The 12,797-nt window shown below is 41.5% G+C and overlaps 1 protein-coding gene across 1 annotated transcript in view; it reads left to right on the top strand.

The window, feature by feature from the left end:
- Nucleotides 1–12,797, top strand: part of MYCBP2 (MYC binding protein 2) — a 141,969-nt gene that overhangs the window by 124,792 nt on the left and 4,380 nt on the right. The window contains 9 exon segments of the mRNA XM_070944184.1: nt 1,523–1,789; nt 1,882–2,165; nt 3,211–3,307; nt 3,462–3,581; nt 4,550–4,651; nt 5,336–5,464; nt 7,122–7,254; nt 8,439–8,542; nt 10,605–10,796. Coding sequence (XP_070800285.1) covers nt 1,523–1,789; nt 1,882–2,165; nt 3,211–3,307; nt 3,462–3,581; nt 4,550–4,651; nt 5,336–5,464; nt 7,122–7,254; nt 8,439–8,542; nt 10,605–10,796 — 1,428 coding nt within the window.

The raw sequence follows: 12,797 nt of genomic DNA, 5'->3' as shown, positions 1-12,797 counted from the left end.
AATTGACCCATCTGTCCAATCGTTAATTTCCACAGTGAACATCTGTAAACATGCAAGTGGTCATGTGCACAGAATGATGTAGACTGGTATGCTCAAAATGTTCACTTAACAGGAGACACAATGTACATGTATGTATTTGTGCATTGAGAAGCATCTAGGACAGGAATTGGGAAGGTTAGAAACCATATGATAAGCAGGAACAAAATCTACCTTCTCATACAGTGTGCAGAACATCTGAATCATCCCAGGTTCACATTGTCCCAAAAATGCTTTTCCAAAACCCAACAGGACTTTCTTGTTGTTGTTTTCCAATAACCAGATGACCCCAAAGAATATAAATCCTTCCATTTCCCGGCATTCAGTTAGAACCAAAGAAGCTTCTTGGATGAGAAGCAAATCTTTTTCAAGGAAAAAAACCCAAGAAAGTCCAGTTTTGAAAAAAACACATTTGGGACAACATTTGAAGTTTACAAGTTTTTTTTAATTAGCTTATAATATAAAATACAAAATACAAAAGTAAATAGTAGGAAAAATAAGGGAGAGAAAGGGAGACGTGTAGAAAAGAAAAAAAAAGAGATTGACTTCTGACTCTCTCTGGTGCAGTAGAATAAGACAATAACATCAAACCTCAATTTTTTACTTTTCCATAATAATATAAACTAGTCATTTCTATAACAACAAATCTATCTACATTCGGGACAACATTTGAATGGCTTTATCTTGGCAGCAACTCCCTGTGTAGTGACATGCAATCCATCCATTTTGTGAGGATGATTTGGGCAAGGTGTATTATTCATCTTACAAGAAGATCTAGTCCTATTTATATTTGTCCTAAGGGTTTCAGGTTTACCGCTTGTAGCTATGGGCATACATTTAAGCATTCTGTGAAGTAGACTTAAGCCTCAATTCAGCCTTGTATTTCCTTGAACTTTATTTATTTATTATTTATTTATTTATTTATTTATTTATTTATTTATTTATTTATTAATTAATTAAATTTATATCCCGCCCTTCTCCCTGAAGGGACTCAGGGTGGTGAACAGTCGAGAATTAAAATAACATACAATATAAAAGTTAAAATAATTAAAAATAAATTAAATTAAACGGCCGCCCCAATTTAAAACCCCTAGCAATACAATTTAAAAAAAACCCCTAAAACCTATTCAGGCCAGACCGGCTTGATGAAATAAAAACGTCTTTAGGGCCTACAGAAATGGAGTCTGTATTAAACGTCAGTGTTATTGAAAAGACCTGCAATCTAGGTCAGGGCTCCCCAATCCCTGGGCTGTAGACCAGCACTGGGCCGCGGCATGCCAGAAACCGGGCCACGCAAACAAGCAACACCCCAATCCACGGGATGCAGGCAGCATGTGAAACCACACTGCCTCCGGTCTGCAGAAAAACCTCTCTCCACGGAACCGGTCCCTGGTGCCCAAAAGATTATGGGCCGCTGGTCTAGGTGATTAAACTGATAGGGCCGAGCTACAGTTTAATTTCCCCCGATGCCTGTCTTTGTAATTAGGTCTGCACTCATATCGTGCAAGCCATCCGCATGGAAGCCACGCGGGTCCGAGAGGAATGGGAGCACGCCATTTCTAGCAAGGAGAACGCCAACTCCCAGCCCAATGATGAGGACGCTTCGTCTGATGCCTACTGCTTTGAGCTGCTGTCCATGGTGCTGGCCCTGAGCGGCTCCAACGTCGGGCGCCAGTACTTGGCTCAGCAGCTAACCTTGCTGCAGGATCTCTTCTCCCTGCTCCACACGGCTTCTCCCAGAGTACAGAGGCAGGTCGGTATTGAAAGGTGGCTCCTTTTTCCTGGTCGCAAGATGATTGGCTCCCCCAACCAGGGTTGGCTAACTTCTTTGGTTGGTCCTTTCAGGTCACCTCCTTACTGAGACGGGTCCTGCCCGAAGTCACTCCCAACCGCTTGGCCAGCGTCATAGGGGTCAAAGCCCTGCCTCCAGCTGATATCAGTGATATCATTCACTCCACGGAGAAGGGAGACTGGAACAAGCTGGGCATTCTGGACATGTTCCTGGGCTGCATTGCCAAAGCACTCACCGTTCAGCTCAAAGCCAAAGGCACCACCATAACGGGCACGGCTGGCACGGCAGCCGGCAAAGGCGTTACTACCGTCACTTTACCAATGATTTTCAATTCCAGGTTAGTAGCAGTTATGCAGCTGTTGTCTTGACTCATAGTCCTCGGGACATTTTTTTTTTTTTTTTTTTTGTAAGATTTGTGCTGCCTCCCCTTTGAAATGATGTTCCTGGAAGTTGCTCCAAAAGTGCTGTCAATTCTTTCAATACTTTTTAATATGGGAATTGTTGTATTTAGGGGTTAGAAATAAGAGACAGAAAGTAGAAATTGGGAAAACACTACCAAGTATACTGCTATAAGATATGTTATAATTACAATGTACTGTAGTGGCCAAAATTGTGGAAACCTTTTGGGAAAAGTGTATTTTTGAGGTGTGATGGCTAATAACACCACTTTTTTTTTTTTTTTTTTTTTTTGGAGTTTCAAGGTAATCATATTCCATTGCTAGAATGGCCTGGGAATAGCCCAGACCTTAACCCAATTGAAAATCTATGGAGCCGACTAAAGAAACATGTTAGTCAGAAGCAACCCAGCAATAAAACCCAGTTAATAGAAGCAATCATTCAATCTTGGTTTCACATTATAACAGCTGCAGAACTAAAAGACTTGGTTCACTCCATGGGAAGACGTTGTAAGGCCGTATTCATGCTAAAGGTTACCCAACTAAGTATTAACTGACGTAATAATTTTTGTATATCTCATTTTTTCTACGTTTCACTTTTCTTCTTTATACTGTAACTGCTATTATAATAGCAAATCCTTCATAAAAGTTATTGCATTACATTCTTAATTAAATTATCTTTCCATTGATGTATAATTTTATGGTACTACTCCAAAAAAAAGTGGTGTTATTAGCTAGTTTTAGAAAATCCACTTTTCCCAAAAGGTTTCCACAATTTTGGCCACTATATGTAAATCTTAGAAACAAAAAAAAAAAAAGACTATCATTATGTATATCTAACAATACTATTGTTACCAGTATTTTGTATAGAGCAAATTGACCCAGACAATGTACTGTTCCCTAAATATGTTGAAGGGGGAGAAAGGGGGAACCATAAATAAAATTACAAACAAAAAATTTTTCAATTTTTTGTTTTCCTTTCTTTAGTTACCTCAGACGAGGTGAAAGCCATTGGTGGATGAAGGGCTCAACTCCAACGCAGATTTCAGAGATCATTATTAAGCTCATAAAAGACATGGCAGCTGTAAGCTTTCATTATCTTCGTATACCTCTTCTGCCTCTGTCGTTCACACACAAAGCAGCCTTGTTCAACTAGACTTTAGGGATTGTTGTTTTTCCCCCTCTTTGCCTGAAACGTTACATTCATACTCATGACCTAAACTCCTTCCCTTGTGCAGGGTCACTTGTCTGAAGCTTGGTCCCGTGTGACGAAAAATGCCATTGCTGAAACAATCATTGCTTTGACCAAAATGGAAGAAGAATTCAGATCCCCTGTGCGCTGCATCGCCACAACTCGTGTAAGAAAGTTGGCTTACCTGTTATCTCTGGCGGTGTCTTGTCAGTTTGGTCCTTTACTAATAATGCTTCTTATTAAATAAAGAGCAGTGATGGCGCAGTGGTTGGAATGTAGTATGGCAGGCTGAGTCTGCTGACTGCCAGCAATTCGATTCTCACTGGCTTAAGGTTGACTCAGTCTTCTGTCCTTCCGTGGTCGGTAAAATGAGGACTCAGATGATTGTTGGGGGCAATAGGCTGACTCTGTAAGCCGCTTAGAGGGCTGTAAAGCACTCTGAAGTGATGTGTGTGTGTGTGTGTGTGTGTGTGTGTGTGTGTATTTCCTAAGTACTATCTGTTAACCACTTAGAGCTATAAAGCGCTATGAAGCAATATATATATATATATATATATATATATATATATATATATATATATATATATATATATATATATATGTTTTCTCAGGTTTTCGCGGGTGTTTGTATGTAGGTCTTCGGTTATTCGGGTCTTCTCCCACGTAAAATTGGAAGTGTCTTGGCGACGTTTCGACGAAGTCTCATTCGTCATCTTCAGGCTGGTGTTCTCGACTTCTTCTTCTTCTTCTTCGTGCTCCTGGAAGCACGAAGCCGAGAACACCAGCCTGAAGATGACGAATGAGACTTCGTCGAAACATCGCCAAGACACGTCCAATTTTACGTGGGAGAAGACCCGAATAACCAAAGACATACATATATATATATGTATTCTCAATCTTACACGGGAAAGAGAGAGGGAGAGAGAGAGAGAGAGAGAGAGAGATGGATGGGTAGATAGATATATGTCTTAAGTGCTATTGCTATTAATTTTATAATATAAAAATATTATTATTAATAAGACTATAAACCACCAAGATCTACACCCAAGCCCCAGCAAATAGACAAATAAGCAATTGCTCCGTGTCTTGCTAACGCCCTGATTTTGCTGAACGAGCCTGTCCTCCTACTTGCAGCTGTGGCTGGCCTTGGCCTCTCTCTGTGTCCTTGACCAAGATCACGTTGACCGTCTCTCTTCTGGAAGATGGATGGGCAAAGATGGACAACAGAAACAGATGGTGAGGAATGGGTGAAAAGAAAGCAGTTGCTGCTGTTTGCTGCTCACTGGGTATCTTTCGGATTTAATCCCCACCATTTTTTGAGATACATTGAGATGGATGTTACTGGATACTGGAACATGTATTCTGTGCTTCCATGTTACATTTCAGAATATAAATGCATCTTGTGCTTTGAAAAGCACAGGTACCTATTAGCTTGAGCCCTCTAACTGAGGATCTTCCCAAGCTTGAGTTAGAGTTGGACCTGGTTAGCTCTTAGGTGGGACACCAGGGGAGCAGCTGGAGGTGTAGAAGGCTGAGAAAGAAATGGGAGGAATGCCAACTAAAAAACAATCCACAGATAGGAAATGAGTTTGTTTGTAGTTTATATCAACAGCTCACAAAGGTTGGGAAGGAGAAATGTAAAACGCTCAAAATCTTTGTTTCTTATTTAAATATTTATCACGTGTTTTCCATCACCGATAAGTGAGGGATGAATATTCCTACCAGAGTTTCCAAAGTTCTCAACCTTCCCCACAATTCTGACATGAAAAGTCCTTCTCAAGGTGCCAGTTTCTCAGGAAATGGAGAAGAAAATCCTAGAAGGATGCAACTACGAACCATTTACTGCATTGTGCTTAGAAAAAAGGTCAACTCTTAAGACTTTATTAACCTTCCATTGACCTTTTTTAAAAAATCTTTCAGCCGATGTGCGATAACCATGATGATGGAGAAACTGCGGCCATTATCTTATGCAACGTCTGTGGGAACCTCTGCACAGACTGTGATCGATTCCTCCATCTCCATCGACGAACAAAGTCACATCAGCGACAGGTGACGTATGACTCACGCTTCCCAATTCTCGGGTGGGGGTGAGGGGAGAATCATATTTAAAATTCCTGTTTGTTTTTTTAAGATGGCATCCAAGTTCACAATTAGTCATCTTCTAGACCTGGTCACATGAGAAAAGGTTAGGGTAGGTTGAGAGTAGGGATTTGCATTTGTCAATCGGGTTATATGTCATCACCCCAGATATGCAGGGAATCCCGAATGCAGGATCAGGGCTTGGATGGAGAACAGAGGTTGAATTAAACCCTATGAAATGGAATTGCATAATTAACATTTTGATTTTGATTTTATTTTATTTTTTATTTTATTTTATTACTTTATTTTATTTATATTTTATTTTATATTTTATTTTATTTTTTATTATTTTATTTCATTTTACTTTTTTATTTTATAGTTGATTTTATTACTTTATATTTTATTACTTTACTTAATTTTATATTTTATATTTATATTGATATTATTTTTTATTTTATTTATCATTTATTATTTTTTTTGTTGCCGGTTTGGTCCAGTGATTAAGGCACCAGGCTAGAAAGTGGAAGACTCTGAGTTCAAGTCCTGCCTTAGCCATGAAAGCCAGCTAGGTGACTTTGGGTCAGCCACTTTCCTTCAGCCCAACTCACCTTACAGGGTTGTTGTTGTTGTTGTTGTTGTGGGGAAAATGAGAAGGAAAGTGTGTTGGATATATTCACTGCCTTGAGTCATTTGTAAAATACTAAAGGTGGGATATAAATAAATTTTATTTCATTTTAAACTTTTACATAGCCACCCATGTAACTCTGGGCAGCTCCCAATCACAGCTGATGCACCAGTTACAGTCCTACTTTTGACTACAATAATCTCGTGACTCATGTCCTGATCACTGCTTGCTTAGATTACTGTGTGAGGTTGCCTTTGAAGATAACTCAGAAATTGCAAGTGGTCCAGAATGGGGTGGCTCGGCTGCTGCTGGTAGGTTAATGCCACCAGTGCTGAATAGGTTGCTGCAATGTCTCCCAGTCTGATTGCTCGCAATCTAGATAATTGCATCTCCTTTAATAGCCTCCCAGAGTCAGGTTGTGTCAGGCAGTTCCAACCATCCAAAAAGGGCTTTCCTGGGCATCACCATAGCCTAGAGGTACATGGGGTCACCCAAGCATGAGACTGTCTCTGTCATAGACTTCATGTGTTATACACACTTCGCCCAGATGCATGCTTGGCCCCGTATTTTGCGAGGCAGTTAAAACCAAATTTGTGAGGCAGTTTAAAACCAAAAAAAAAACCAATTTCAAGATGGCTTGAAGTGATTGATAGCAGGGCTTCATCTTCTGAATATGCAGTATTGCTCTGTTATTTTGTTGATTATTTTGTTGATTGTGGCCATATTCTCCTTTATTTTTTGCCACCCAGAGTCATAATTCAGTGGGACAACTTAACAAAAGTCAAATAAGAGGGAGAAATAACTTAAACATACAAAATCCATATTTCAAAAGTCTAGGGAGTCCCTTTCTGAGGGAGATGGATGGTTCAAAAGATGGGTGGGTGGGTGGGTGGGTGGGTGGACAGACAGACAGACAGACAGATAGATAGATATTAAATGTGTATTTTTATCATCTAGGCTCCCTAGTTACAAATCTTAATATGTGTTTGATAAATCCAACAGGTGTTCAAAGAAGAAGAAGAAGCTATCAAGGTGGATCTTCATGAAGGCTGTGGTAGGACTAAACTCTTCTGGTTGATGGCACTAGCCGATTCTAAAACCATGAAGGCTATGGTGGAATTCAGAGAACATACAGGTAAGATTTGTTTTTAATTAAAATTTTATTTTCATCACTTGAATGGTGGCAGTGTAAAATACATCCAGCATGTAAAATACATCCAGTGTGTCTCATACAATGCTCGCTCAATCCTTCCTTCCTTCCTTCCTTCCTTCCTTCCTTCCTTCCTTCATTCATTCATTCATTCATTCATTCATTCATTCATTCATTCATATGTGTTTATGTACAAGTATTTTGAGCACCCAGCTCAGTGAGATATCTGATGATTTCCATCTCTTAGTTCTGGAGATGGAGAAAACAGTATATTGGCTTGCAAAAGTCTCTAGATGGAAATCCTGACGTGCATAGAATAACACAAGCATGGTTGGAGAAAAAACACTTTGGTTCAGGCACGCTGGTCAAAATGGGTCTTTGCATATACATCAAGATCTTGGAATCTAGTTTGCAGCTTCTCTTTCTCCCCTAACTTGTCTCTCCTAACCTCTGCCTGGCAGATTCAATCCTGCGGGGTTGACACACTCTTAGGTCTTTCAGTTAAACCATGTCCTCTCTTGGCACCCTGAAAGTGCTCATTCTCTATAACAGCACCTGACCCTCAAGATCTGTTCCCACTGTTTTTAGCAGAGCTTCACCCAGGCCTTTAGCAAGCAAGAGTAGCACTCTGGCTTCATCATGTCTATCATTTTTTAAAATCGATGTTTTACTGATTGGATTCTTTGATTGTTGTGAGTTTCCCGGAGTCATTGAGAATTGGGTGGCATACAAGTTCAAATAATAATTACACTACATCGGTGCAGAAATGATGCCTGATGGATGACTTTGCCCAGTGCCTCATGTGCTGTATGTATTGAAGTAAATCACAAAAGTACAGTGTGTAAATTCCCTTCTTGCAGGATTATCCCAGGGAGTCCTGTTTGACGCACAGACCTTTTCAGGATTTGTCTCTGACACCTCTGGTTCCAGAGGACCTGGCAAGTAGATCTGTGTCTGTACCAAAAACCCTGTAAAGCTGCCACCATTAGGCCAAGCCAAAAAAAAAAAATCTGCTAGATGCTTCAGTTTTCCAGGGCCTGTCTTGTCTTGGTACTGCAAAGCCATGGCTATTGGGTAGATCCTTTGCTCATGGTAGAATGGTAGAATATTTGCCTGATTGAAAATACGAAAGTATCTTTTTTTTTCTTTCCTTTCTGGTTTGGATCTAGGCAAACCCACCACAAGCAGCTGCGAAGTATGTCGTTTCTGTGGCTGCCGAAATGGAACAGAATTATCGGCTGTCGGCAGTGTCTGTTCAGATGCCGATTGCCAGGTCTGTACACCCAAACTCTGAGCAAGGCTGAGAATGTCTGATACGAACTACTTGGAACTCAAGAATGTCACTCCTGAGTGGCATCTCTAGGAGGATAGCTTAGCTGGGCCAGTTCTGAGTGAAGGAATGGGCAGAGCAGGGCCAGGGCAGGACAGCTGTCCTCTGACGGTTCCCCTATAGATATTAGCCAAAGATAACCAAAGCAGGCAAGACCCCTCGGGACTCATGCTGCTCTTCATCCTCCTGCCCATTCAAATGCCAATTCAAAGAAGAAAGATGCTTCCTTATGCAATTCAGATTTATGACCACAATTGAGCCCAAAATTTAGTTATCGGGAAGTGAGAGAAATGTGTAGGGAACTATTTGTTTAACAGACATCAGCTTAAGCAGCTTTGGGTACAATGGACAAAGGTTGTTCTCATTCCGTGAACTAATGTCTGCTGAAAATAGAGATTGTATTGCCTATTTATGTAATTCTGCAAATGATGTCAGGGGCACGATGGCTCAGCGGTTAAAGATGCTGAACTTTTCAGCTGGAACTTCATGTCAAACTATCTGAGTTCAGAACAGTCTGGGTTTGAAACCTGAGCACCCTTCAACAGGGTTAGCTCCTGTCCCTTGCCCTAGCTCCTGCTCATCTAGCAGTTCAAAAGCATGCAAATGTGAGTAGATAAATAGATGCCACTTTGGTGGGAAGGTAACAGCCTTCTGTGTTCCTTTGGCATACAGCCATGCTGGCCACATGACTATGGAAATTGTCTTCAGACAACACTGGCTCCCTCAGCCAAGAAACAGAGTGGAGCACTGCCCCCTAGATTTGGACACAACTGGACAGAGAAACCTTTACCTACAAACGATGTAAATTTAGATTTTGCAGACCTTCCCCTCACAGTTTTATTATACATAGGTGGCTGCTTCTGTCTTGACGTCCGATGAAGCTGTTAGATGCACACTCCCTTTCCTGTTCAAAATACTTGTTTCTGACTGAGGGAGAAGGGAATGGCTTCCTCAGTGAGCACTTCAGTAGCCAGAAGACAGTTCTGCCATTTCTGCCCATGACGTTCATTCCAAGATTTCCACACATTTTTTTTTTTGCTCCTCTGCAAAGAATATTTTTTTTGTAAAAGTTTTATTTTTTATTTTTTACACAAACAAGCAAACAAACAATGCATTTTTTCTGAACAGAGTATTGGCCAAGTCACAAATTTGTACAGCTTTTAGTTATCTCCAACACAATTTGTATATTTCACTTTTTACCATACTATTCTTTCTCTCTAGTTTTTATTTTCTTTTCCTTGTTTCTTCTGGTATATAACCAATATTACCATTCGCCCTAATCTCTAATCTTAATCAATTCCCCCTCCCCCCTTTCTTTCTCCAAATTAAAACCCTTTAATTTGAAATCCATCATTTTTCTCTGGAAAGAATATTAATGGATTGTGATGGTGGCAAATAGCTATAGCTCGGATGGAGGATGAGGGTGGAGGTTCATTCTCCAAGCTTGTGGGTTGGTTTCCGAATGTTTCATTACTAGGCTGGGTAACATCTTCAGTGGAGTTTAGGGGATGTAGCTGTGTTCCTCTGCTTACGAAGGCTTTGTGTGGTCAGTAAGTCTTGTGATGGGTCAGGTGTGGGTGGGTCAAGTGAGGGTTGTGTAATGGATCTTGTGATGGGGAAGGTCATGTCAAGTGAGGGTCACTGGAGGTGAAGTTCTGGTTGAGGGGGTTGTGTGGGTTGGTTGAGGGTCGGTGCCGTCTCTGGTTGGCGGTGTGGTGGATTTGAATTCTGAGGGGCTCATAGGCTGCTTGTAGGTCCATGTGTCTGTTGATGGAATCGCTTGTGGAGCGCCAGGCTTCAATGAACTGACAAGCATGGTGGGTTTTGATAGCGTGGCCGATGATTCTGGTATTGCTCCAATCAAATGGATGCTGTTTGGGGTCAGTGTGTGTAGAGATTAGGGATTTGGGATCGTGGCGTTTGACTGCCAGCTGATGTTCATGCATTCTGGTTTTGAATCGACCTGAACTTTGCATTGATGGAGTCGGTGCTGATTCTTTCCTAGGAATATGCTAAACTCGCTTGCAGCAAAACCCACCCTTGTGGCCATCCTTGCGGAGGAGTCAGGAATGAGGACCTGTGCTTGCCCTGCCTGCATGGCTGCGACAAGAGCACCCCCACCATCCTGAAGCAAGACGCCGACGACATGTGCATGATTTGCTTCACGGAAGCACTTTCAGCAGCGCCCGCAATTCAGGTGGGCTGGTCTCTTAACACCAACTCCTGAGTCCCAGCAAGTCTGGGCTGAGAGGTTCAGCTTTCTTATTTCTTCTGGTAGTATTGATGACATTCATATGCTTCTATGTATCAGAACTATCGGCTGCCTTAATGTGGTTTAACTAGACTCTGGCACGAGTGATGTTCAATATTTAAAATGAATATTCTGTTTGGCATGAAGAATAAGCATTTAAAACATTTAAAATAAGTGCCAAGGGACCTTAAATTAGAACTGAGGATCTCTGGGGATACGATGACTTTGCAACATCACCTTTTCGACAAGAACTGAGTTTGCCAAACATCATGTAAATGTGAGCGCTGATTACCAGCAGCACATTGCTCAGAAAGCAGGCAATAGCTTTGCAAACAGGCTAATGGGAATCTAAAGAAATGTGTTCACTTCTCAGAACCAAAATTATCCTGGGTGGCTGAGAGGATCACATGCTGGAACCACCATTTGGGGACCCAGTGGTTTCATGGCAGAACTCTGCAGGAGGTACCAGGGACCCCAGGCCTGGCTGGGACTTGAAGGTCTCTTCCCAGGGCTCCTTATAGGGAAGAAAGAATTGCCACCTCCTCCAGAGGCATCTGGGGTTGGAAAATGACGAGAGGAGAAGAAATTGAGAGACAAATATCACTAGCTTTGGGTCAAATGTGCCAAATTGGTGCTCAGCCATCAGAGCTAGGAAGTTACCTGCTAGGGGAAAAAAACCAAACCAAAAATAAGACAAACCATTGCTAAACTGGTTTTTGTGAGCAGAAATCCATTGAAGACTGACCATAAATTACAGCTAAGCTCTGCCTAGCAGGGACCACCTGAACGGATTTGATGGAAAGGAGAAGGCAGTTTTCCTCTGATCCTCCGGCCAAGCCCTCTCTTGATTCACTACGAAGGTGGGAGGGCATTGATTTATCCTCTTGATTCACTCTAAGGGTGGTGAAGCCGCTGCCAACTGCAGACATGGTACAACAGCTCAAGCCAAGTTCCATTAAATCAGAGGAGATACACGCACCACTGTGCTGATCAGCTTCCAAGCCTGGTTTAATAGGGTCTATTGCTTTTCCCTCCAGGATCATCTTAACCTGGTCTCCTGATTTTTTTCCCATCATATTTCAATATTCCACTTCAATAATTTTAATCAGGGGTGAAATGCTCCCGGTTTGGACCGGATCGCCCGATCTGGTAGCGATGGCGGCAGGTGGTTCAGAGAACTGGTAGGAAAAATCCCTGCACCCACCCCCCTCATGCCCAGCTGAGCCACGCAATCATCAGAGGCTGTTTTTTTTACTTTTAAAAGCATTTTTTCTACAACCTCTTCAGCCGAAAAAATACTTTTAAAAGTTAAAAAAAAAGCCTCTGATGATTGCATGGCTCAGCTGGGATCGTCAGAGGCTTTTCAAAGCATTTTTTTTCTGCAACCTCTTAAGGTTGTAGAAAAAATGCTTTTAAAAGTTAAAAAAAAAAGTTGGCCATGCCCACCCAGTCACATTACCCCACCACCACCAAGCCACGCCCACAGAACCGGTAGTAACAAATTTTAGATTTCACCTCCGATTTTAAACCTGAATTAGGTGTAAAAAAGCAATATGAAAATAAAGCTTGAAGTGGGATTAAGGGAACTAACACTTTCATTGGGAAGTGAGAAAAGTACCTATAGGGACTGCACCGTGTACCTCTTCAAGGACCAGATTTTGGACAAAATATGGTTTTACCAGATTAAAGTCAAAAATAATGATTAGCATCCACCTTGGTTAAACATAGCATTTGTAGTGAACTACTGAGGAGTGTGCCAGAGCACACAAGCACCTCATTTTCCTTTTTTTCCCAATTCTACTCATACCACTTTTCTTATCACAAGCTCAAGTTCACTGTGCTTAAATTGTCCAACATGCTGGTTCAGGATGGTTATTTCAGGGGACTCAAATAATTGGGGTGTGATATGACACTAAACCTGTTTATCATGAATTCCAAATCAGGGTT

Source organism: Pituophis catenifer, unplaced genomic scaffold (assembly GCF_029215685.1).
Source record: "Pituophis catenifer annectens isolate HBS135680 unplaced genomic scaffold, rPitCat1.0.hap2 SCAF_4, whole genome shotgun sequence".
Taxonomy (NCBI): Eukaryota; Metazoa; Chordata; class Lepidosauria; order Squamata; family Colubridae; genus Pituophis; species Pituophis catenifer.
The sequence above is the reverse complement of the archived record's forward strand: the minus strand, read 5'-3'. Positions and strand labels throughout refer to the sequence as shown.